The following is a 26263-nucleotide window of genomic DNA, read 5'->3' as shown; positions in this document are numbered from 1 at the left end:
GCGGAAGAGTCTATCTGTCACGACAGCACGAGGCATCGGTGAAACGCAATGATAATAATAATAAAAATAAAATCCGGTTGTTCGGCTTGTTGTTCCGGGCCCTTTATCCTGTCAGGCAGCGGGCCGGGGCAGGCCGCGGGGCCGTCGCCATGGCAACGGGGGCGGGCGGGGCGGGAAGAGGCGGGCGGTGCCGACGGGGCGGGGGTGTGTGTCTCCGCGCTGATTGGGCGGCGGAGGGCGCTGACGGCTTCCGGCGGGCGCGCGCGCGGGGTGGCAGGGCGGAGGGGGGGCCCGGCGGAGGTTGAGGCGGCGGCGGCCGGGTCTGTGTCAGTGCGGGGCGGCGGTGCAGGGATGGACACGTTGGGCAGGAAGGTGGTGGTGTGCGACAACGGCACTGGGGTGAGTCGCTTCGGCACCGGGATCCGCCCGGGAAAGGGAAGCAGGGCGATTCCCCCCCCCGCTTCCCCCCCTCCCCCCCCTAACACCGGCCCGGCTTCCTGCCGGCACGCCCGCGGGCCGCGCCCGGCCTGCTGCCGCCGCCGTTACCGGGCCTGGCCGCCTTATCCACCTCCCCACCACCACCCCATCTTCCGCCTTCCCGGGAGGGCCGCGCCGCCCTCCGCCAGCCCCGGCCCCGCTGCGGGTGGGTGCTGGCCTACGGAATGAATGAGGCGGGAATTGGGAGGGGGGGAGCTCGGGGCGGAAGAAAAAACCCCGCCGATCCCGGCGTTTTGCCCGTTCTTCCCCTTTTTCTAAACCGACTGAGCGAAATCTACCGTTGGGAGTCTTCGGGGCTTCCCACCCACCCCACCCTCCCTCCCTCCCTCCCTCCCGGCATTTTGATGTTTTACCGTGAATATCTTATTTCTCTACATAACCTCAGCAAGTCTCTGCAGCAACGAGTACTTAACCAAAAATACCTTTTTCTTAAAAAAAAAAAATTGAATCGAGCCCATTATGCATTGAGCAATCGGGGATGTGTCCCCTGCATGCAGGATTATTAGTTTTAGGGATTATTGTTATTATTTTATTTTGCAGCTACTAGTCAAAATGGAGCATCATCCTTTCCTTATACCTTCCTGATCTACAGCATACCCAAAATTGGCATTCTTTTTTACATCGAAAGAGCCCCAAAAGTTTTCTCCCCATCATTTCCCCTTTTCTGCCCTCCGTGAGTGTGCAGGCACCCACTCAAAATTCACCCTTTTGTCAGTGGTACGCAGGCTTCGAGGCGCCTCGACAGGAAGAGAAAAAGAAAACCATTTTAAAGCAAAAAAAAAAAAAAAAAAAAAGAGAAGATGCTAGAAGTGGATATTTCCTCTCGGTAATTTTGTTCAGAAATCTACGGTTTCCCCCCAGTAAAGAAAGACTTTGTGGGGAGTTAACACAGCTGACAACATGTAAAGATCTCTTGAATGGCAAAAAGGAAGTGATTCTTTTTTTTTTTTTTTTAATAAACACTTGGAATAAAGAAGATATTTTATTATTTTTTTCAAAGCCCGAGAGGGAATAGTTAAGACAAAGGATGCCGTTGTTAGAGATTCAGCATCCTGAATTAGAGGGTTTTCCGATTAGCGTCTGAAATGATTAGATGGTTCAGGAAGAAGAACATTGTATTTGACAGTTCTGGGGTCTGACAGTTCGAATGTCTTCTCGTTTTTCCTCCTGGTAGCAAAAATTATCTTTAACAAGGCTAGGGTCTGTAGACTTTGGGCACTTTTCACACTATTATTTAGAAAAAGGAAAAAAAGAAGGCATTTACCATTTTCTTCTTACAAAGGGATGTGGAAGCTTTTTTGTTGGGTTGTTTTCTTTTTTTCATTGTTTAATACTCTTATTGTCAGGTCCATATCCCCCAGAATATTTTTTGCTTTATCCTTTAGTGTGGTTCTTTACGTAACAATAAATCAATGGGTTGTAAAATGTTTTATATATCGGCAGCGACAGCAGTGTTGTGCTGTGGCCAGTCCCAGTAAGGTGCGAGGCGTGGTGTAGAAGCCATTATTTTTACCAAGTGGAGTTTGCAACACAGATTTTGTACAGTGTAACATATCTGTGCACGCTTTTAAATCAAGAGACATCTTAGAATGATCCTTTTTTTTTTTTCTCCCTCTGGGAGTTGTACCAGCAGGATATAAATAACTATAACAGTGGAAGGTGCCTGGACGGTGCGGAGAGGAGGGGCCTGTGTCACTTCAGCTTGTGCTGCTTTGGGTTGTGTTGGGCTTCTGAGCAGAATAACACGTGTATGGAAGTACCCTGGTCACAGAGTGCATTATGTGGGAGAGCCAAAGTATCAAGAAATCGTTGTTAAATCAATAAACTCAAAATGTTGAGGTTGAATCGGGATAATTGAGCTAGGATTGGGGTAGTGAAACTTGAAGAAAATTCCATTTGGTAAACCTTTCGAGCCTCAACTGTGTATTGAGATTATCAAGTAGTCCTGTATTGTCAAACCAGTATTTTTATAATAATATTTTTTCTGAATGACAAAGAAGAGCTGCTTTATGTCGGAATGATTTCTGATACACTGTGATGTGTCATACTTAAAACCATGATTAGAATGAAATCTCTTGCCAGGTGCCAGAAATATTACATAAAAATGGAGAACAGAAAAATACGGTGCAATTTTAACTTTAGGCTTGTCTTTGAATTTTACGGGTCTTGTTATGCTGCAATGGGACTTCTAATGTATCTGGCTGCAACCGATCTGTGAGGAAGAGGTGACTAGGAGGAAGTTCTTGCAACCCGTAGCAGAGAGGCAGGCAATGACATCTTCAAGGTCTAAAGCATTAGAGATGGATATTCTTATTGGTATAGGACAAATGGTGAGTTATTTGCCCTGTAAAATTGCTCTAATTGTGTTTAGGGTTTTTGTTGGAGAGTTGCATCGATGGAAAGAATTCAGCACAGAGACCTGATAAGAATATTAGTATTCATTTTAAAACTTGTCACGTGACCTGTTTGCGAGCTTCCTCATTCTTTTCGTTTGAAAGAATACTTATACATACAAGTTCTTACTGTTTGATGACTCAGTAGGAAGTGAAAGAGTCAGTATAAACCACAATGAAATGGAGAAGAAACTATATATGGCAAAACTTCTTACATATGCGGTCTTGCACCCAGGCAAGCTGAGTAGCTATTCTTAAAACATTCTAAGTGTGTATCAAATGCTTGCAAAAATGAATGATGATGAACTCTTGGCTTCCTTACAAAGATGTGTGAATTCATTGAGTGTTGGTGTTATTGTTCAAGATATGGTGTATACAAAGCATTGTACTGAAATGATTTGATAGGTGTTCCAAGGGGTGTGCACAATGAGGGACGGAAGAGAAACAAGTGTGCATTGCCCTGTTGGTAGTTTTACCAAGTCTGGTTCTTCAGCCATAATTTCCAATGTCACGTCATGTCATGAACCTACCGAACCAGCTGAATATTCAGTAAGGTGTCAGGGAGAATACTGCAGTGGGTATTGTCTTGTTGCTGGGAAAGCTGACGTACGAGGCTGACTTGTTCTCATCTTCACCGAACTTACATGTAGCCTGGGGGGATAAATTTCAAATTTGAAGGGGTAGAGACAGAGTTAACATTTTGCCCCATCTATCTACTGTTGAGTTTACCAAACTTTGTTAAAATGTCATTTTTAAGGCTGTCTCTTCCAGCCTGGAAGAGGTAGGGAACAGACCATGAATGTCCAAGCTTAATCTTGCTTATTGTAGTTTACATGGATTAAATCTGGTTTTGATTTTGTTTTAGGCTGTTTGGAGAAATGACAGTCTGCTTTTAAAATCTAGGATTTATTAATTGCCAACATTGTTAACTACCTGGGAAGGTGTGTCAAGTCTTTAACGTGGAAAGGGGCTGGAAGTTACTGTTACAGTTCAAATAGTAAGAACTTAGAGTAGTATTTTTGTAGGTTGGGATTTTCTAGGTCAGCGTAGTTGTATGTGATTTCAAGAAGTATTTTTAAGGTTGGCCAAAAAGCACTTACTGATTTTGCGCAGTAGTTGTTTTGGTCGTGTATCTCGGTGGTTGCTGTGTAACCTTCAGGGTTTATTTGCGCAGGCATCAGGGTTTAAAAGTGTGGGTAGTGGAGCTTCGTGAGGGATGCTCCAGTAGCTTGAGTCCTAAAGATTCATTTAGATGTTACAGGTCCTGTTGCTTCTGTTGACCAACACAGTTGGTGATGACTGGTAGGGAAGTTGCTTCATGCTGGGGGAAGGAAAAGGAGGAAAAGCTGTAAGCAAATCATAGAATAGTTTGGGTTGGAAGGTATCTTTAAAGGCCATCTAGTCCACCCCCCCCTGCCATGAGCAGGGACATCTTCAACTCGATCAGATTGCTCAGAGCCCCGGCCAACCTGGCCTGGAATGTTTCCAGGGATGGGGGGGAGGCATCTACCACCTCTCTTGGCCAGCCTGGGCCACCACCCTCAGTGTAAAAATTTTCTTCCTCATATTTATATGGGTGTAAAGGTGCATGGGCTATCTGGAGGTGCTTATGGTTGTACTCGGAATGATTTATGAAACCCTAAGCTGGAGGATGGGATTGTATGAGCTGTTTTAGAGAACTTCCTTCTAGTTGAACCAGGTCCTGCACAATGAAATTTATAACAAGCATACCCAAATATTGTAGTCTTAACAAAAATTGTGTAATTGCCCTGAATTCAGACTTAGCAAATTACTGCAAGCGAGCTTATTTAAAAAAAAAAATAATTGGACACCATTATTTAGACCTAGCTCAGTCCTTCAAAATGGCTCGTGTTTCCTCTGGTAGAAAACTTCTGATAGTGCCTTTTGGTGTATTCGGGTAGCGTGATCCAAAAATGCTTGTGGCTGCTCTTTGCTTTCATGTAGCAATGCTGCATTCTTGAATGCACAGATAAGATCTATGTCACTCCTAGGTACTTCTGGCCTTAATATAAGCAAAAGAGTTGATAAGTACTGGCCTTTTCAAAGAAGGTGGATTGAAGTAGAATGAGCAAAATGAGTTGTATATCCAGTGTCATTCCTCAGGTATTCCAAGCAGCTCTGCCTTTGGAGACAAGCCCTGAATGGGTGAAAGAAATTAGGGTCACAAAATGCAAAAAAAAAAAAAAAAAAAATCCCTTTCCCCCTATAATAGCCCAACTTTAATTAAAATATCTCTTGGTTCTTTGCATATCTGGCTTTATAAATTTCTTTCCAAAACAGGTGCCCTTTTTACTGCAGTAAGCCGAAGAATTTAGAGCAACAGAAAGTGACTTTTCGTGTTACCCTTAGTGTAAAGGCAGAATTCCCCTCAGCTGCAATTAGCTGTACCCTTTGCTGTGATAATTGTTTCAGTGGCAGTCTTCAGGCTTCACTTCAGAAAACTCGGTGAACGTTTTGGAAATTCTAGTAGATGGCTTTTAATATGACCTGAAAAGGAGAAGTCAGCTTTGGGACAGGATCCCAAGGAGGCTGTGAATTGTCTGTCCTTGGAGGCTTCTGACACCCAACTGGTGAAAGCCCTGCGCAACCCGCTCTGCATTCAGTGCTGATGGCTTTGAGCCTCACGTTGTCCAAGAGAGCTCCTCAGGTTCCCTCCAACCTGAACGATCCCATCATGCCGCGTTACTGCTGTTACACACCTAGATGGTTGAGTAATTTTGCAGATGAGAATGCATAAGGTTTAGTTTGGGACTGCAGGATGTCGTTCTGGCATGTAGCACAGTACACTAAGTATGCATCAAAAAAAAAGAGAGGCCTGTGCTATATGAGCTGCAGGCAGAACATCAGAGCGTGATACATGAACATTGAGTACGATAGCCAAAGAACATAATTTGCTGATCCCCATGAGCTAAAATTGTACCTTCTTGCTGGTACATTTAAAGTACTTGTTTTATAACTCTGCTTTCCCTAGTGACTGTATTTTTTTTTATTTTTTTTTATTTTTTTTTTTATGCTCAGTTAATCCTCACTGTTTTCTTAGCCTATATACGTACTATCTTGGGACCCAGTGATATAAAGCTTCCTTTTGTACATATTTTGGTAACAAACACTCTTTCAGAATATCCTGTTTGGTGCGAACTACCATCAGCTGAGGTTTCGGTTGCGCTGTTGGTTTCAGAAGTGCTTACTGCAAACTTATAGCTTTATCCTTAAAAGAAGCCCTGAAAATGATGAAACTGAGAAATCCATCAGAATTGCACAGACTATCTGCTAGTTCGTTGTTAAACGCTTCTTAGACCAGCATAACACCTGAATTCACAAGGTTTTGTTTTTTTCTGATGAAGGTTTTGGTTTTTTTTCTGATGTGTAATTCATTATGCTACTGTGTACTCTAATTGGAGAGGCAATTTAATTTCATCTAATTGAGTACACATTATAAGGTGATCCATTACAAAATGATGGGTTTCAGGTTGCTAGAGAACTTTTTTATAGAGTGGCAGGAAATCCAAATTCAAACACTGGACACCTCTCAACGTACTTAGTCATTTTAATACTGTTTCTCAAAAATCTGACAGTCTGATTCATTCTGGACAATAGTTTTTAATTCAATTTTACATCATCTGAAATGTGTAAAATTGATTTGGAAGTGTAACTCCAATTGGTTTCCAGTGGGACACATGCTCTTAAAGTTGGGCTTTTAATTTTTGACCCCAAACCAGGTTTCTATTAGTAATCAAAAGTAATGCATATTCTAATAAAATTATTTCTTCCTTTTCAGTTTGTGAAATGTGGCTACGCAGGCTCAAATTTTCCGGAGCACATTTTTCCAGCTTTGGTTGGAAGACCCATTATAAGATCAACTGCTAAAGTGGGAAACATTGAAATCAAGGTAAATTTTTTTTTTCATTATTTTTCATTTCTGACAGATAAAAATATTTAGGGCAGCTTTTGACTTATGTAATATTTGGAAGTGCTTTTTCCTTAATTCTGCTTTATGCCGTTTCAGTATCTCGATTCCTCTTTGTGTATTGGGTTTTAGCCTGTCACAAACTATAAAGTTATTAAGAGAGTAACCTGAAGCGCTGAAGGCCTTCAGATAGTACAACTGAGGAGCCAGCAGGTAGGGCTCAAGTGGTTCTGGGCAAAAAGGGGCTTCAAATGTCAATATGTATCTGATGTCAAGATCGGAAGGCTGAAATCACATGGAAGTGGTTGATCTTTGTCACCAGGCTGTACCGTGGGATTCTGAGACAATGCTGAAGAAGTGCCAGAGCTTCCAGGTCTTTCTATACTGTTTGCTTTCTACTCACGGTTGATCATCTGTGATCTTGTATGAGATGTTTAACCTTGGTTGTGTTTGCGTTTCATTGTTTCTGTTGTTTTTCTTTTCTTTTTGCTGTTGACAGACATGGATACTCCACACCAGTTAGAGATGGAGAGGCTGTGTTCAGGCTACTTCACCTTATGACATCATTCCAAGCTTGGAATGAGGGGGGACACATCACTGTTTGAGAATCTTTTTCTGAAGTCTGGGGAGCTATCATTTCTCACTTTGTTTTGTAATTAAAGAGTAACACTTCAAATGTTACTAGGTGCTTCTGCAATACAGGCTTCAGTAAATGTCTTGGCTCTGCTGTGGTCATGTCCTACCTTCTTGCTTCTAGCCACACATTCTCCCCTTGTGCTGGTCGAGCTGCTTGTGCAGTCATGTGGTGAGCCACTTTAGCGAGCTGATCCAGCTGAAAAAGAGTGATTTCTTTGTCAGGTAAAGTTCTGACTGCCTCGCTAGACAACTGCGCAAGCTCCAGTTTGAGAGCAAGGCAGAACCAGGAACTTGAGGGAGAAGCAGGAGGCGATGCAGAAGTGTAGAAGCCCTCGCTTAGGCCACTGAAGGTCAAGTAGAACCACACATGTACAGGCTTTCAATTTTGTTTTCCTTGTTGCTTCTGAACAGCAGCTTAGTAAAAAGAAAAAGAAAATGTGCCCAGTCTTGTTCCTTGTTTTCAGAACGCAGTGGGTAACAAGGAGAACTTCAGTTATCTGATTTCTGCTGCTGCCTGTAAAAAGTTAGTAGTATCAGCATAAGGCCATACTAGGAAGTCAAGAGGGTGTAAGACATCAGACCTTTCCAAAATGCTCTTGGTTTTAGTTTGTTGTTTTGTTTTGTTTTGTTTTGTTTTGTTTTTTAAATATATTAATATTATAATTTAATAAAATATAATAATATTCTAATATTTTATTATATTAATATTGCAATACTGCTTACCTGGTGTCAGCTAGGACGATTTGGTTGAAATGATGGCGATCTTTCGCTTTCAGAGTAGATAGGAGTTTTTGTAAGGAGAGGGAAAACATTCTCCTTTCTCTTGTAAGACTTGGGGAGAGGTGTTTCTTTGCATATCTACTTGAACTGAATGTGAGAATTTCCTCAAAGAGGTCCTGGTAAAGTTTTATGAAAGTTATGCAGCGATTTACAAGTCTTAAGTCCAAATAAAATTATGTCGCATTAAATCTCATTGTTGAAGTCATGTTTTTTTCTCCAGCTGATCTGATACAGCCTGTCCTGCCAGTTTTGGTGTCCTCTGATTATCTGATAACTTAATTGAGTATCATTACAGATGATAGTGTTGAATTGGAAAGATAGAAGGTAGAAGTGGGTAGTTGCTATTAGATCAGTGTGAAAGAACCAGTAAACTATAATTTCGCATGCATTGCCCATCTTCTGCTTGAGCATGGATCACGCGAGTGTATTTTAGAGAGTATAAACAGTGTCTAGATTCTTAGAAGTTTTATAGGATCTGCCTATAATAGGTTGTCACTCTTTCCTTAAGGAAACTGTATCAAGTGAAGAAATCCCTGCCACAGATACTTTGGGTATCCCAGTAGGATAATACAGTAGGAAGACTTGTTAAGTGCGAGTGCTGTTTTTCTTTGAGATTCTTGCAGGTTTCCTAAAAAAATGTATTTTAGCAGATGAGTTTTATGCCAAAATTTAATTCTAGCCATTCGCTGCAAATTCTTACAGGGTAAGTTTAAAGGAAGCTGGCAAGAATATTATCAGTTTAACTTCTCAAAACTATTCAGAAAAGCCGTCATTCCTGTGAAATTCAGAAACTCTGTGAAAAGAGTCTGGAAGTTGATCAAAACTGGTTATCATCCATCTATTGAGTTACCAATTTCAAGCTGCTTTGTCCATGTTTTCCTTCTGGAGAAAGAAAGAAGTCTCATTTCAGTCAGCAGCAAGGATATAGCTTTTTCTCCTACTCAGAGTCCCCAGTTCAGGACATAAACACAAAAATTCAGTTATTACTGTATTATTTTGCTTAAAATTGCAACCTTGAAACTCTAAAATCAGAAGCATAGATGCTGCTCTTAGCTTTTACTGACTTACTAATATTTGAAGCTGGTTTGGGGGGTTAATAACCTTCTTAGGAAGGCAAGACTGATGAGTAGCTTTGGCTAGTTAAAACAATTAGGATTTTAGGACAGATCAGACCCAGTGACCTGCTGAGTGATAGTCTGTGTCCTACAGTTCTGCTCAGTTTCTGACAAAGACAGCCTGGAGAAGGTCATTTCATTCTCTGGACCTGAAGCGAGGAAGAGGGCCACGCTCTGACCAGCCTCTTTATTGCATGCTCAAAGGCAGCTGCCAGGAACTGGCAAAAAAGCTGCGCTTTTGCTCTGACACAATTTGCAGAATTAAGTAGATTTGCCTTAATGGCGCTGATAGTTATCCTATGGCTTTTGACAGTTTAGGTGACTCAAAGTCACTTTAATCGAAGGAGGAAAAATCTCAATAATCGTGAAAATGGCTTTAGTATAGTTTTAGACAATGTTTGTACACATACACTTCCTATTTCTCATAGTGCTTCCCAGCAGCTTTAATTATCTTCCTACTTCCATAGCTTGCTACAGGGAAAGAGCTTTGAGACACTGTTCTTGCTACTGCACTTCATGATTGCTTATTTTCATTCTGAGTGTAGATGCCATAATTTAAGTAAAGATCTCTTATTTGATTCTTTTTGGGTATTTGTTCCATGATATATGAACAGATTAGCCTGCTTATAGGTGAACGCTTCTCTGTTGTGGTTTTCAGTTCTTGGGTATTTAAAACAGGTTTTTTAAAACAAAATTTAAATTTAGCATATTTCAGAGGTAGTTATGGTCAAATGCCGCGTGCAGAGTCTTGTCTAGTGCAGATAAACACCTTGCCCAGGGTAAAACCCCAGTGTTACAGAACATTTATGCACAGAATCCTATTTATGAGAAATAGGCAGACATACTGATCTTGTTTTGCAACATAAGATGCATGAACATGACACGCCACTGACAAGTAGCAATAGCTTTCTTTAAAGAAACATTTTGATCTGAGATCCTGAGAACATTAGTTTGGCCCTAACTAAACTAATTCAGATCATTTCCTGCTGTACATGCATCTCTTTTCAGCCTATTTCTACTGTGTACTGAAAATAATTTGAGAATTTCATTTAGGCCTTTTCTGACTTTCTTGCTTCTACCTTCTTTCTTCACATTTCTTGGCCTGTTGAAGTAGAATAACAAAAAGATGGTAAGTGAGGTGCCCCTGTGCTGTTTGTTTACCATTTTTGCTTGATGGGACCAAGTAGCTGTTACGTTATTTTTTGATGCTATTCATTGTTTTGTCTTGTTTTACATTTTACTTTTGAATACATACTTATTTTGGACGTTGTTCATTGCTTTGGTTTACTAGCAACTAATTTGTGAGAATATTTTATGTATTGCTTCTAAATGCTACATAACCTGTAGTTTTGCAAGATGTAAGAATAACTCTTAAAGATCAACATAAGCTCAGCATCTTTAACAGTAGAAATTGCTATATTTAACATTACAAACCAAGAGCTTGAAAAAAAACTTTCAGATTTCAGTTAGAGAAATATTACTGAGTACTGAAGTGGTGGAAACATTGAATGCCATGATATGGGTTCCTCTTGGCAAATTCAGTTGTGCTGTCCTTCTGCCTCTTCACCTACCAAGCGCACCTGTTTGTTAGCGTGCTCTTGACAGCAATTGTTCTGCCCTTTAACTTCGTTTTAAAAGGACGTGAAAGTTTTGTGCAACTTTCATTGCACGTTTGAATAGCGGCTTTTCCTGGGCTATGTCCTGTTTGGCAGCATAGATCCTCTAACAACAGCGCACAAAAAAGGCTTCTGATTCTGCTAACTGGTGGAGTTTCTGTTGTCTTAAATTCTGAGTAATGTGGCTGTGTGGTGGAGTTTTCATGGTACCATTTCACCTAGAGTACATTTGATTTAAAATGTTAGAGTCTTGACTTCTGTCTTCCGTGCAGTAGAGAACGGACGTGTGATCTGCTGTGCAAGGGAGAACAAATAAAACGCCTTGTCAGGCAGAGGGGGTCGAAGAGGAATGGTTTGCTTTAGATTATTTTCATTTAACTTCCTTTTTTTATGGACAACAATAACTGTTTAGGTTACTTTAAAAAAAAGGATACTTCTAAACCGGATGCTGGATTTTTCACTGTGCATCTTTTTTGCCTAGCATTGACTTAGTTGGTTGAGTAGCCTTCGCTGCAAAGTGCCCCAGTAACTGCAAGCTGCGGTGGCATACTTTTGTATGAAGCAGCTGGGTTTTTTTGCAATGAAATAAATATAATACTAGTATAAAAACAGTGCAATTGGTACCTAGAAATATGCTCTTGTAGGCTAAATATAAATATGAGCAAGTCAGTTAAGGTTTCTTTAGAAAAGTATGGGGTATAATAGGGAGCAAAGATGTTACTGTGTATAATTCCTCTGGGAAATATGTGGGAAAGGAGAAGATATGATGCTACTAATTTGAACGTGCAATGTTTGCATAACTAACTTTAAGAAACAGATTGCTTAATCAGTGTGAAATGACTATACAGACTATGCATTAGTTGGTTGTATTTGTGTAAGAATGCATTACTGGTGTTTTTGGCTTGGGACTTTTAGCATGGAACAGACGAGGGTATATTTTATATTTAGATGTGTCTCTTCACACCCTACTGACATAGGCAATATGTAAACCATTGTTTCTTTTAATGTCTAGTGTGGAACTTCTAATCTCTTATTTGCTTTTGCTACTGTTCGGTATGCTTATTCACCACTCATTATTCCTTTTTTTGGTATCGTGCACAGAAATTTGCAACATGCATGGAAAAATATTCTGCCAATCCCACCTACTACCCTTATGTGCTATTTTGCATCTTGGCCTTTTGAAAATAGTATTTGATTAAAAGAATTTTGGAGGTGTCAGTGAAGAAACATCTGTACTTTTAAAGGCCTTTGTGGTATCTGGCTGTGGCAGGGTTTATTGGTTTGTTTAAGGGTAATTGGAGAATGGAATTAATGAAGCTTATTTTGGAAAAGGCTTGGGATGAGTAACAACTAAATTTAAATGCTGCATGAAATATGTTCTACTTTTCTCCTAAGTACCTGAAAATTATTCTAAAATATGGGCATTATTTAAGAACACAGTCGGACACAAGCTGGAGCAGTTCACTGTCATTTTTGAGGATTTCAGTGTTTGGAAAACTTTGCAAGCACTGACATGTTTCTGTGTTTAAAATTTTACAGGATCTCATGGTTGGTGATGAAGCAAGTGAATTACGCTCAATGCTGGAAGTTAATTATCCGATGGAGAATGGAATAGTTCGGAACTGGGATGATATGAAGCACCTCTGGGATTACACGTTTGGACCAGAAAAACTTAATATTGACACAAAAAATTGTAAAATACTACTTACAGAACCTCCCATGAATCCAACTAAAAACAGGGAGAAGATCGTGGAGGTATGTCTGTCTAGTAGAAACTGATATATTCTGTCATTGAAGCATTGCTATGAGATTTTAACTTCTTGGAACACCTGGTAACTGTCTGAGGCAAAGCAGTTCTCTTGTTTTCTAACCGAAACTCATCCTCAGCCATAGCCGTGAAGGCTACTGTGGTTAAATTCAAACAAGGTGACCTTATTGAAAAGCTATAAGCAGGCTCCTTGTCTCAAGCCATATCACCAGTAAGACACAGAATTGGAAATACATGTTTATTTTCATGTATCCAAGATATATTGATTACTAGCTGTTGGATGAATGTTAATTACTTTAAATGACTTGGACTTCTGTAAGCCAGTAATGCTTCAGAGGAGATTGAGGCTTGAGCAAGATGATGCTTACCAGATGGAGCAGTGTTGTTGGAGGTAGCTGAGACAAAGGTGTGATGACAACCAATTCACTAATCTTTGATTAATGCTAGGGATTATCAATTAAAGCCTTCTTAGAAGGAAAGCCTGATTCGTGGATCCTCGATCTCATAGTGCTGCCCTTGGCGACCTAAGCTCCATCTGAACCTTGCATTAATGCCAGTTGTCAGAAGTATATTGTTTAGCTCTAGTACCATGTGACAAAGACTCAATTTTGGAGAGCAGTAATGCTTGATGAGAACAAAAAGTTTAGTTTCCTGTTTTGGTGTTTTTTTTCTTTTTCCAAGCATCATGGGTATTTTCAATTAATGTAAGTACTCAGTGTAACAAAAATGTAATTAAAAAAATTTGTTGTTAAGAGTAGCTGATAGGGCAGGAAAAATGGGTTCTAAGTCTGAAGACTCATCCGTTTATCAGAACTTTGAATATGAAAGCTTTGTATACATATATTTTTTCCCAAATCTGTTTCTTAGTCTAATAAGAATTTGCCTTTATCATTACCTGCTGATCTTTGTTTTATAATCCTTTTGTTGTTACAGCTACAGTAGTGCTTTCTGTGGTGTGGCAGTGAATATATTTGCACTCATCTTTTTCTCTCAGTGACTTGGGAGCAAGTCAAGTATAGCAAAATTGGAAAAACTTAAGTGAAGAAAATAAAACTGTGCAATCTAAATTCAGCATTTCTTAGCAATTGTGGACATTAGGGACCTATTAGTGAAGTATTATGTGATGCAGCATTAGCGATATCGTCTCTTGTGTATCAGTCAGCTGTGATGTGATAGACGTAGCAGATTATTCTGGGTGGTCTCCATGTAGCAGGAATGGTTGAATTTCCTGTTCAGGCTTCTTCGCTTTTCAGCTGTCCACAATAGTGTTCTTGTTTCTTTCTTCCTGCTAAACACAAAAGGCTGGGCCTTTAGTTATTCTGGGACTGAGTAATTTTATACTATAAATTGAAAAGTCTTGTATGGCTTCTGAAGTCTGATAAAATATTTGTATTGCTCCATTTGCTTTTTTTAAACCACTCCAGAAATTGTAGATACTGAATCATAATCTAGAGGATTAGGGAGACCTAGAATCCATTATTGTAAATTTAAATTTGAGTTAGAGAAGCTCATTGTTTCTATTAATATTTTGAATGGATCACAGTGTTACGAAGACCAGCAATATTTAGTTGCAGCGTATTTATACTCTTTCCATTTTTGACATGGACTCCTCCTTTACAGGGAGGCTAGCCCAGTATGAAGCAGAGGACTGAATTAAGATTTTTCCTAAAGCCCACAGTAAATATAATAATGCCTCTGCATTTTGTGATAGTGCAGCATCATTTTAAAAGAAAAGCTTAGTCATCTGGACCATATCAAGATGACACATAATTACGTATGCTGTACTTCATTCTAATTCTCTCTCCTCACCCCATTGCTGCATCAAACTCAGCTACATCGCAACAGCAGCAAGTGACAGCTATATTGTAAAATGTGTATTAAAAAAGGTTTCTTTCCTAGCACGTACAAGACACTGGTTGCTCCTCAGCTTAAGTGAGTGTTTGTTGTTTGTTTGTCTCTAGTTACCCGTTGCGTTCTCATTCTGCAATATCCCCAGGAGCAGCCAGACTGTAATGGCATATCATGTAGTTGTGAAGATACACTAGTACAGGCACTTCTCTTAATTCCAATCCGTAGTCTTTATCTTTTTTCCTATTTTTTAGTTATTCCTTTCTGTGCCCATTTAGAACATCACTGTGTAGGTAATCTAAAAGCTGCTGTCATGAGAAGAATCATCTTTTCAGGAGAACATCCTGCTCAGTGTTTACATCTTAAATTTTGTTAACATGTATGTCCCATGTCAAGGCATTTTTCGTGTCAAATAGAACAGACCTAGATGTCTTGAAAGAAAAACAACCCTCCAAAGGCCTACCATATAGGTTATAAAAGGGTTTTGCAGTAGCTTCTAGGGTTTAGTACATGTGAAGGCAGTAACTTAAGCCATTTCAATATTGATTTTTGTTGTATGAAGATGGTAATTTAGATTTTTCTTAAATTAGTTTTTCATTTTGTAAGCACTCAGGTTGTTTGAAAGACTGATCTATTGGAATAGTGCTGGTTTTGAACAATGACTACTCAAATGGGATCTCATTTTGAATTGCTGCCCTTTCAACTGTACCTTTTCTGGCAGACACTTCTGCTGCTTGTTTCTGAAGGTATTACATATGTGCTAAATTGTGGCCAATACGGAAGTTATAGCCAGCCTTGTGATGTCTTGCTCATTCTTAGCCCATGCACCTGACTACTGTGTTAAATTTCCTTTTATATTACCCAGTTCGCATTAGGGGTTTATAAAAACCCAAAGCGTGATGTTCTCATGGCGGGGTGCTCTGCAGCTCACCCCTCCTGTGTCCCTTTCTGCTTGACTTCCGCTATACTGCGTGCTCACAGCAAATATCCCAAGGAGGGTGGCATCAGCTTTTCCAGGGGGGTTGTGGTGTGCTTGATACAGCTCTGAAATAATTAACTTGACTTTGCAAGGATCAGGTTTTTGATATGGGCCAGCCATTTAAAGTCACACTATTCTAACAGAGGAGGTTCTTTAAATAGTTCAGAATTCTAAAATTGTCAAGCATCAGCTTTTTTTCTTTAAAAATATTTAGATATCTTTTACTTGAGCTGTGGGAGTACTTAGGATTTAATCAGTTTCTAATCCTAGAAGTTGCAGAAGTGCTCAGGAGGCTGCAGAATAGCAAAAGCAAAACTTCTGTATGCGTTGGAATAATCAGAGTTCATCTGTTTGTCCTGGTAAAGCATTTTGAGGGGAAAACTGCTGTACAGTATGATTTGTTTACTTGGCCTTTTTTGTGTTTATAAAGAAGCTAAGATCCTATAAACTCTACATCCTTTAATCTTAGAGACTCTTTCTTCACTGAAACTAGTTTAGTGGTTAGGGGAACATAATCTACAAGAAATGCCATTGGTTTTTGTGTTTCCATAAGAGTTCTGCAAACCCCTGGTGTTCTGTATGTAGTAACAGAGACAGCCCTACCTGTACTATTTCAATTGAAGTGGATTTTGCACTGATTTTGGATGTTTGTCATCAGTTGTGCTTTAAAGAAGGCAAGAAGGGGGCCCAGATGCAGAGAGCAACCCGTGACACTGGGGTGATTCTACACCCATACGCGTAGGAGTCTGTTTGGTCTTTACTTGACATATTCTGCAGTTGTACAAAGTCTGTAGGGCTTGATATGAAGAATAAAAAAAAAAACAAACAAACAAAAAAAACCAAACAAAACACCCTGAACTTCATTAGATTTAGAGCATACACCTTTAACAAACACTTTATTCCCAAGTCACACTTCAGTAATGAAGTACTTGGCTGGTCTACAAGTACTGCCTCCCACTCATTAAGCACTTTGGAACACGGCTTGGTAAAGCTGCAGAAATTGGTGTGTGTGGGTTTCTTTTAAGTATCCACTTTCGTTGCTAAACGGATGTGGAATATTTCATATGGCTCGTCTTGTGTGAACAGGTAAGGTATAGAACTGAATGTACTACTGACTGCCATAAAGCAAAGAGGTTTCTAATGTTTGTGTAGAATCTGTGGAATGAAATTTCTTGGAAGGTGTCTTTGATTAGCAAAAATGCAGAATTCTAGAAACACGGTTTCAAACTTCTCTGAAATTTCTTTTAAGTATTTGGCCTGTTTTGGATGTTAATTTTTGCCTTCATCTTACAGGTTATGTTTGAGACATACCAGTTTTCTGGGGTGTATGTAGCCATTCAGGCTGTTCTTACTTTGTATGCTCAAGGTAGGCAAAGATAACATCTCTTCAGTTTATAAACATGTTGCTGAGCCACAGTACTAATATGGTATTAATGGGTCTTAATTCAACGCTGTTTTAAGCAACCTCAGCTCTGACTTACGGGTTTGCTTTTTGTTTTGAGGAATTATTGATAGGTACCACTATCAGTGCTATTTTCATGAACCGACTTGGAGACAAGCTTGTAAATGGAAAAACCTGGTTTATTACAACTGTCATTGTCAGGGTGTAGTCATTTAGCCTTTGGCATCAAGTCTTAATGACATGCTTTTGATTTTTCTGATAAAGGAAAAAATTATTACCATAAGTGAATTTCAAGAAGATGACTAGGTGACTTTTGCACTATTTAGAGTTTAAAAAAAGAAGTTGATCCTTTTGCTGTAGATAAACTAGAATAAATGATCCTCAGCCTGAGGAGAGAATTATGGATTCACTGAATTCAACAGAAATTCTACTCTTGACTGCAATCCATCTAGAATTTTAAGAAGTTACTCAAGCACATCAATTCTAATAACATGCCTCCTTACATCTGTTCACCAGTGGCTCAGTGTATTTAGCTGTCACGTACAGGATGTAAATATCCTTGGCCATTAACATGTCACCATAGTTTCTAGGTCCAAGAGGAAAAGTGATGGGATACTGGAAGGATGGTTCTGTTAATGCAAGTCATTAAAACTAGTTGAACCAAAACCACATTTGCAGACCTGGACATTAATTTTATCTGCTGCGATCTCTGCTATTACTTTTTTTACCCCCCTTGATTTTTCTTTGGTGTGGTTCCTTATAAGTAGTTAATTGACTAATATATACAGTCTTAAATTCTGCTGTAATTATACATGTATTTTAGCGCAATGTGCTAAATTACTCAATTAGTAATGTGCTCAATTAGTTTCTAAATAACAAAACAGGAAACACCTTAGAACAGTCCACACTGTTTCTACATACTATCATCTGATCAAACTTGAAGACCTTCTAAGATATAAAAAACAAGTGGCACATAAATAGAACATTTACTTTTGAAAAAAAAAAAAAAAGCCCTTTAAAACATCTTACTTATAAACATTACATTAAAGATTAAAGTAGTGGCTAGAATTACATGCCTCATTTCAGTGCACCACATTTTGTTGCTGCTGTTAAAACTCTCTTAAGATTAATTGTTGCTTTTACCTGGAATTCTGCGTGCCTTGTAAAGGCAAAGGGGTTTATATATCAAAACCTAGTTCTAATTAGGAAATTCTTTAGCGATTCCTCACAACAGCCTTTTGGAGTTAGGTGTAGTCCCTTGTGACTATTTCCTTCCTTACTGCGTGTGTCCGATTGCAAGACTTGTGTTTGCATAGCGGTTATTCCAGTTCATGAATAAAGCAGAAGATCTGATCACACAACTGAACCAAGGTGTGTTCTTTGGCTCATTTGAGGCAAATAACCAATTTGTTTGCCTTCTCTTTACAAAGCTTGAGCAAATTACAGTAGCCAAACCAATGCACCTTGCTATTACCTATTAAATGTTCCTTCATTATTTTAAGGTCTCCCCTTTAAATACATTTTCTTGCTTTATGTAGCTTGTGAGAAACTATAAAACTGTTTTCTAATCGACTCTTCAGTGGTAATTCTGCTTCTGACATATTTTGTTAGTGAAGTATAGAAGCTTCTGTCCCTACAGGCTTATAATAGTTCAGTTTTGAACACCTTAGAATTTAATGGGTTTATGGTAAACTTGTTTCACCAGAGTTCATTTCTTTAGTCTATGAAAGTGGATCTGATTCAGCCTAACGCTATTTCTGTGGGGAAAAAAAAATTAGATGTGTGCTGTATAGTCCAAATATTCTCTACCTTATGAAAGCATTGTTTTAGTTTTTGAATAGCAGCCAAGATCAACAAGTCTTAACAATTGTAACGAGGTAAACTTGTGGCCTGAATACCTCTATGTTTCTTCATATTTGAGAAATTAATATAAAGTTGCACATATACAGTTGAATCTGAGGAGGAATTTGTGCCCCAACAAGCCTTTAATGATCTTAGATATCCTCTTTAATTAGAGTGCAATTTAAAATGTCAAAACACCAGATAAAATTGTGAATGGTAGAGTTCTAAGCATCTAGGAAAAAGTAGAGGTAATACTTTTAAAAAACGTATATTAAAGCATTCGTTACTATGAAAACCTGAAGTTTAAAATCCAGCTGAATTGAAATAACTGAATTGTAAATTGTGACTTTTTTTCCCAAACTGATGACTGGGGGAGCAGAGGTTGTGTTAAGATTACAGTGAAAAAAACGATCTTAAACTCACTACTATTCTGCTCTATTTATGAAGGTGCTAATAAAAGTTGTACTGTTCCTCCCCCCGGATTCTTTTAGGTTTGTTGACTGGTGTTGTTGTGGACTCTGGAGATGGTGTAACTCATATTTGCCCAGTTTATGAAGGTTTCTCTCTCCCTCATCTCACCAGGCGGTTAGATATCGCCGGGAGGGATATCACTAGGTACCTCATTAAGGTAAGCTGGAAAGAATTTTGAAGATTGAAGCTGATTTCTGTGGTACACTGGTTCAAGTTAAAATCCCTTGGTAGCAAGAAACCACTATACGTTTTTCCTTTATTATTTATATGTTAATTACATAAAGAGTACTGTATTGTATTATGTTAATTACATAAAGAACTCTATTGTATTCTCTGTTTCGCTTCAGTCTATCTATTATGTTTCCCTATTATATCACATGTGATATTATTGATATTATTCAGAGACTTCACATTTTCTTAGTGGCAATCTTGTAGGAAGGGATTTTAGCCCGTATTTGGGAAGCAAAAACTCAAAAGTTGGCTTTCTTGATATATAAAGTGAAAACAAAATTGTATTCTACCAGTTCGACTCATCTATTTTCAGAAAGACTTTTGCTTACAGTGTAGGAAATAGTGTAGTAATTCTTACCTGATTATTAAATAAGATCATATGTTTTATAGAATATTTATTTTTTAAAAAAATATAAGCAGCATTCTGGATTGACAAATCTGATGATTGAACTGGAACACCAGAGTGTTCTGAAGCGAAGTCCAATATATGAGAATTCTTTTGGTTATCTTTCACTTGTCTTTGTAATTATTATACTGAAAATTGAAGAAGAAAATTTCCAACGTGGAGTAATGCTGCTGCTATTCTACTTTCCTGGTAAGAACAGATACACTGTGATAGATTTGACTTAATACTAAATTTGCAGTTAAAAGAGGGAGACAAACTTTTAAAGGTGCATGTTTGAATGTACACGTCTACTGATTAAAAGAGATCCTTGATTGTTCCTGTTATTTACTGCTAACCTAATGTGTTTGCTGTAGCTCCTCTTGCTGCGAGGGTATGCTTTCAACCATTCTGCTGATTTTGAGACTGTTCGCATGATCAAGGAAAAACTATGTTACGTGGGATACAACATTGAACAGGAGCAGAAACTGGCATTAGAGACCACAGTACTAGTTGAATCCTACACGGTAGGTGTCTTAAGACAGCTTTTCTTGTCCTAAACTTTGTAAGTTTAAATTTGGGTAGCCTTTAGCTTTGATTCCTTTTACATTTTTCTTGGCAGTAACTCAGTTTTTCCACTCCCGCAGATTTTCCATAAGACTTTTTACTCATTTTTGTCATTGTAGATCCTTGAAATTTGAATATTAAATTACAGGAACTTAGAGAGAAAGTGGTCTTACTCTAGCATTTCAGATTGTTTCAGCTTCGTCCATGTAGCAGTGACACGTATAAGGCTGATACCTGGTGATAAGAATGGTAAATTTGTTCTTAGTGGAAACTTCTGTGATCACACGGAAGAAAAGATCTTGCAGGAAAGCGTTACTTTTGCTGTAAGATCATCTTTTAAATCGATATTAGGATCTGTATTGCAAGGAAATGCATTTGCTGCGTTGGTATCGATGTATCTGGTCCCTGATGTCTCTAAGTAAATTGCTTAACAATTGAAGAATTTGTATCTTCCTTCGGTAGTACTTAATGACTTCTTGCAGTGGTGACAATTATCAACAATTTCCTGTTTTAAAACATTAGGGAACAATGTAGGTCATTTCCTCTTGGTTTGTTTAGTATCCAAGTAGCTAAAAGTAGTCTTCTAAATGTTGGGTTTTCTTCACTAGCTCCCAGATGGCAGGATTATCAAAGTTGGTGGAGAACGGTTTGAGGCACCAGAGGCTCTCTTCCAGCCTCACTTAATCAACGTAGAGGGGGTTGGTGTGGCTGAATTGCTGTTTAACACCATCCAGGCCGCTGACATCGATACCAGGTAAGAGCGGAACACTTTAAAATCCTCTGTCAGGGTGCTGAGTTACGTGAAAACTGTGTTCAAACAAAATAACATATTTTGCTTTAGACACAAATACATGTGCTGCTGGGGGGAGAATATATACTGGGAGTGGGGGTCAATCTGAGATGACTCCTTGGAACTTTACTGGTTTTCTGGAAACTTGATTATTTTGGTATGAATGAGCAAGGGTAAAATCTTTAAAGCACAGTATTTTGTTATTTCTTTTTTTAATGCAGCTTTCTGGGACACCCGGAAAAGCATGAGCAAGTCTGCCAAACTCACACAAAAGCTGGTTTTGTGTAGCAACCAGTTTTTAGATTTGTATTTACTCCCCTGTATGTACAGGTACCTATTTGTATTAGAGAGTATACTACACGACACTAGGAAGACTTTTTTTTTTTTTTTTTTTTTTTTTGTCAGGTCTGAATTCTACAAGCACATCGTGCTGTCTGGAGGGTCCACCATGTACCCCGGGCTGCCTTCGCGACTGGAGCGGGAACTTAAACAGCTCTACCTGGAACGAGTTCTGAAAGGAGACGTGGAAAAACTCTCGGTGGGTACCGTATCGCTGCTCTATCTGTGTGGGGCAGAGATTTATCCTGAGTCCCCGCTAGAGGGAACCAAGCAGTCAGAAATGCCAGAAGCTGCTGGTGGCCCTCCACCCGACTTGCAAAATTGCTGCCTCTCAGTTCGTTTTGAGTCAGCGGCTCGTTGTGTATATATTTGCAATAAAGCCACCTTCTAGTCCGTGCTAATAGCAGGTAATTACTGAAGTTTTTGGTTAGTCTGAATGTAAAATGGGCTGTTAAATGCTAGGGCACAACTTGTAATATAGGTTTAACAAAGCTAATGAGTTCTTGTGCCTTAGAAAGTTGTCACTGTTGAGCAAAAATGATTTTTTTTTTTTTTTTGAAAGTTTTGGTTCATGCTGTAAGTGAAGTACTCAAGTGTAAGAGGCTAGAGTTCTCACACACCTTCAAGTGGAATAAATGTCCGTTGTTCACTGGTTACTGCGATAAGCAGACAACAGCCACACACACGTTACAGAGGTAACATCGCATTGTAATGCTATCTGCTTTTCAAGGAGGCGATATTTACAGAGAAAATTCATTTGAGTGGAGTTTCTAATGTCGAACTGCATTGAGCTTCCCTGGTTCTTAATACAGCATTCTCTAAAGATCTTTTGCAGCTATATGGACTGACTCAATTGTACAGAATATTTTAAGTTAAAAAACAGTATTTCATACGTAGCTTTGACTGTACTCATTTTTGCTCTCGAAGTTAGGGCTTTAGCATCAAAGAATTTAGGGGAATATTAATAGTTAAACTGGTTTAGATTATGTACATTTTAAATCTGTTCTGTCTGCCCTTCTAAAACTTGGTATAATTCAAAATTATTTTGTGATCTGGTAAATTCTGATAATTGTAGCCATCGACCCTTAGGAAGTATTTTACTCTTTACCATGTTCATGAAATGCAAAAATACAGTCTTTAATTTTGTATTTTGATTTCTGGGCTTTTTGTGGATACACCAAATGTATAATTCTGGGGAAAGTGTCAATAGCCGTCTCTAATTTCCAGTGCAAAGTAGTTATTTTACTTTGGTTGCGCGAGCTGGAAGCTCACACAGAGTCCCCTGTGCTAGTGTTTCAGTATTTTGGTTGCATTTTTCTCACTAAAGGGTTTCCATTTCATTGTTCTGGTGGAAAGCACAATTTTATTTTGAAAGGCTTTGTTTCAAGAATCCTTGTAACAGTTTCTTTTCTTTTTTTCTTAGAAATTTAAGATCCGAATTGAAGATCCACCTCGTCGAAAGCACATGGTGTTTTTGGGTGGCGCGGTTCTAGCAGACATCATGAAAGACAAAGACAACTTCTGGATGACCCGACAAGAATACCAAGAAAAGGGAGTGCGTGTGCTGGAGAAGCTTGGTGTGACTGTTCGATAAATCCCAAAGCTTGTTCCCATCACATGTCTAAAGCTTTTTTTTTTTTTCTTTCATTGCCAATCTCTGAACTCACTCAGCTACATGCTATGGAAAGGCCTGTCTGCGGCCTTTTGACCCAAAGGTCAGGTTTTGTTCTGGTTTCTTGGGGTAGCTTTTGTTAAATGTTTCTTAATGTGGCTAAATTTGACTATTAAATTTGACCACTTCCCTGCAAACAAAACAAAGCAAGAGCAGCCTGTCTACTTCATTGTTTCTTCCCAGTAGGCAATTGGGTAATTCTGGTAGGCTTTTTCTTCTGGGTTTATTGCTGTAGTACTGCTAGCTTTTGTCTCTAGTTCACAAGGGGTTTGTGTGCCTTTTTTAGCATAAGAAAACCTTTAAACAGGAGCTTTTGCTATTGGATCATCGTGGTGGTTATATTTGCATCTTTTTGCCTCTCTCTACATTAAGGGTGGTTTTTTTTTTCTTTCCTGCAATTAGGAATTTTGATTAAACATTTTTAGAAACTAGTTTAACTAGCTGGAATGGCTTTAACACACTGTTTCAATGTGATGTGGTTCCATATGCACTGCTGCCTGAACTGGCTTCCGAGGTGGTTTATCCTTAAAGGGGGGGGGCCTTTCATACTGTAGTTCTCTAAGTGGGCATGTACGCAGTTGCCACAAACAGCAAAACACCTGCTATTCTGGCAAATGTACATTTGTGGCCTTAGGTGTCTTTTTCTGGAGGGAGGAGACAGGTTGGAGCTGTGTTGCTTTTTTGTTAAGGGACAGCTGGGGGTCAGTCTGACCAAAAATGCCTCTTTTTATAGCTAAATTTTGGTACCGTGTTGTCTCAGCATAGGGAGCAAGAATGATAAATTAGCTATTCTGTAACTGTTGAGAAATTTAGATGTGCTGAGACAGGAGCCTCTAAACTTCTGAAGAGATTTAATACTTTCAGAAATGCTTGTGAAAACTGTAACTATAGATATTAAAACCCCCAAACTAAGTTTTACAAGTCTGGTGTTTTAAGTGCTTGTGTGTACATCAGAAGCACTTCCATTAAACTTTACAAGTATATTAACCTAGTGCCAAGTAGTTATTGCAAATGAATATTTCAATGACCAGTGTTTATTGCAGCAAGCAGATATTTATAAACAACCACTGGCAGTAGGTTATAAAGAATGACCTGTATTTGTTCCAGTTAAAAATAACATTGGAATATGAGATGTTGTTGGTTGGTAAATATCCACAATTCATTTTCTCCAGTCTTGATTTTTTGATACTTAATGTGTGATGGGGAAGGAAGTGAAAACCAGTGATTAAAATGCTGTTTCCAGAAAGTACATTAAAGCTGAGTTATTCTGAAAAAATGGAAGTTGTCACTAGTAATTATCAGCCATCTTCTCCGAGTATAGTTGCCTGTGTCTTTTTTCCTACTAGCAGACTGGTAACTATCCTTGCAATAAAATCTGCCTTACATAAAGCATAGCAAAAACTGCTTGCATACAAATGCCAGTTAGACTTAGTTCTGCTTTGCTTTTCACGAAAATATCGTATCACTTCTTACTGGTTTTCCAAGCCTACCATAACATTTAAGCCTAAGGAAGTTAAGTTCTGCTTTTGACTTCCAAACCTTGGAATGTATGAGATATGCTTTCATATACTTGCCATTTGTCTACATCTTTACAGTAATAATTGACCCCAGGAACATGGAAATATTAAAACTCCCTTGGACTCTTAAAATTTGCTTTCTTTCTAAATCGGGCAGACAGCTTCCTTTTGGCTGAGAGCGCCAAATGGGCAGAAACCACGTCTGCATTTCTTTAATAACAAGACAGTCACTATAGTATTGCTAGTAATGACCATTTAATTATAGGTGGGTGGGGTTTTTTGCAGCTATATTTACTCTTAACTTGAACAATATGAATTTACAGGCATGCCGGTCATGCCTCAGTGCATGCACTTCAGCAGTTACTAGATTTTTGGGGACATGAATGTAAGGGGTACTCTGAATTCCTGTAGTCTTCTGAACATTTAATACGCAAGATTTAAAAATGCTGTGGGCTTGCTTTAGAGCTATGGTTTCTCATGTGACTGTCTCTGGGCTTTTTGGACAGTGTTGAGACTCATGGAAATAAACCAAAGAATGACTTAAAAACCTTTTTTGAATGACAATCTGTCATGTAATTTTTTTTTTTTTTTTTTTTCCAAATCTAGACCTTGAACCTGCAACCTCTTTTCTAAACCATCTTCTCCCCTGTTCATTGGCTTCGGTTAGGTATGTGCACATTTGAGTAAAGGTTTTGGAATTTGGCCCTTTCACTAGAGAACTTAACAGCACCATGAGTAATAAATGTCAGTTGATTGTGCAGAATCTTGGGTTTCCATGGAAACCATGTATATATTTAAAAAAAAAGGCAACTAGCATTTTAAATTACAGCAATCATGGATTCAGAAGGCATACGTAATCCAAATAACTGAATGGGGTGTTCCAGTTGTGCTCAGTGTGGTTCTCCGTGTGTGTGTTTGCACACACAAGAGTGTGTGCGTGTGTTCTCTCAGCTGACAGCTTCAATATTGCTATGAAAGCAATCTGGGTTTAAAGCGGTTTTTCTGAAGACCAAATAACTTGAGTTGTATTTGCAATATGCTTCAGCTCCTATAAAATTAGAATAGAAGATGCCACAGCAGTTGTAAGTTTTTTGGGAACATCCTATTTTTAATGTTAAGCTGCTTCAAACCCTCCCCCCCCCTTCCCCAAGTGTTCTAGGATGTTAACTGATGTAACACAAATGGCTTTTTATACAGTTCTGAATAATGTTAACACGCAACACTGGTTGAAACCATGAATGGAAATAAACATCTATTTAAATTGACAGGTCTTTTCAATATGAAAATAAAATCAGATTTTTTTCAAAGTAGATTACGTTTGCTTTGTTTCCTTTGGGAAATCACAATTCTGTCAGTTTTTCTCTAACTTCCATCACAAAACTATCCTGAGCTGCTTATGCTGAGGAAATCTGATGTGGCAAAATAACGCATTCCCTATTGATTGCTGTCACAGAGTGAGAAAAGCAGCCCTACTCTATTCTCTAGCCAA

At 38.8% G+C, this 26263-nt stretch overlaps 1 protein-coding gene across 2 annotated transcripts; it reads left to right on the top strand.

The window, feature by feature from the left end:
* The first annotated feature begins 305 nt into the window (after positions 1-305).
* ACTR2 (actin related protein 2) lies at positions 306-26084 on the top strand. Of its 2 annotated transcripts, XM_082480524.1 has the most exons (10): positions 306-399; positions 6691-6801; positions 10465-10479; positions 12506-12721; positions 16855-16927; positions 19297-19433; positions 20267-20416; positions 21065-21210; positions 21652-21784; positions 23009-26084. In XM_082480524.1, the coding sequence occupies exons 1-10, from the start codon at positions 352-354 to the stop codon at positions 23177-23179; spliced, it is 1200 nt and encodes a 399-aa protein (XP_082336650.1). In that variant the 5' UTR covers positions 306-351; the 3' UTR covers positions 23180-26084. The 2 variants fall into 2 exon arrangements, with proteins under 2 accessions (XP_082336650.1, XP_082336651.1); XM_082480525.1 differs by lacking the exon at positions 10465-10479.
* The last annotated feature ends 179 nt before the right edge of the window (positions 26085-26263 follow it).

Source organism: Vanellus vanellus, assembly GCF_965231255.1.
Source record: "Vanellus vanellus genome assembly, chromosome: 3".
Lineage (NCBI taxonomy): Eukaryota > Metazoa > Chordata > Aves > Charadriiformes > Charadriidae > Vanellus > Vanellus vanellus.
Note: the sequence above shows the minus strand (reverse complement) of the source record. Positions and strands in the feature narration are given on the sequence as shown.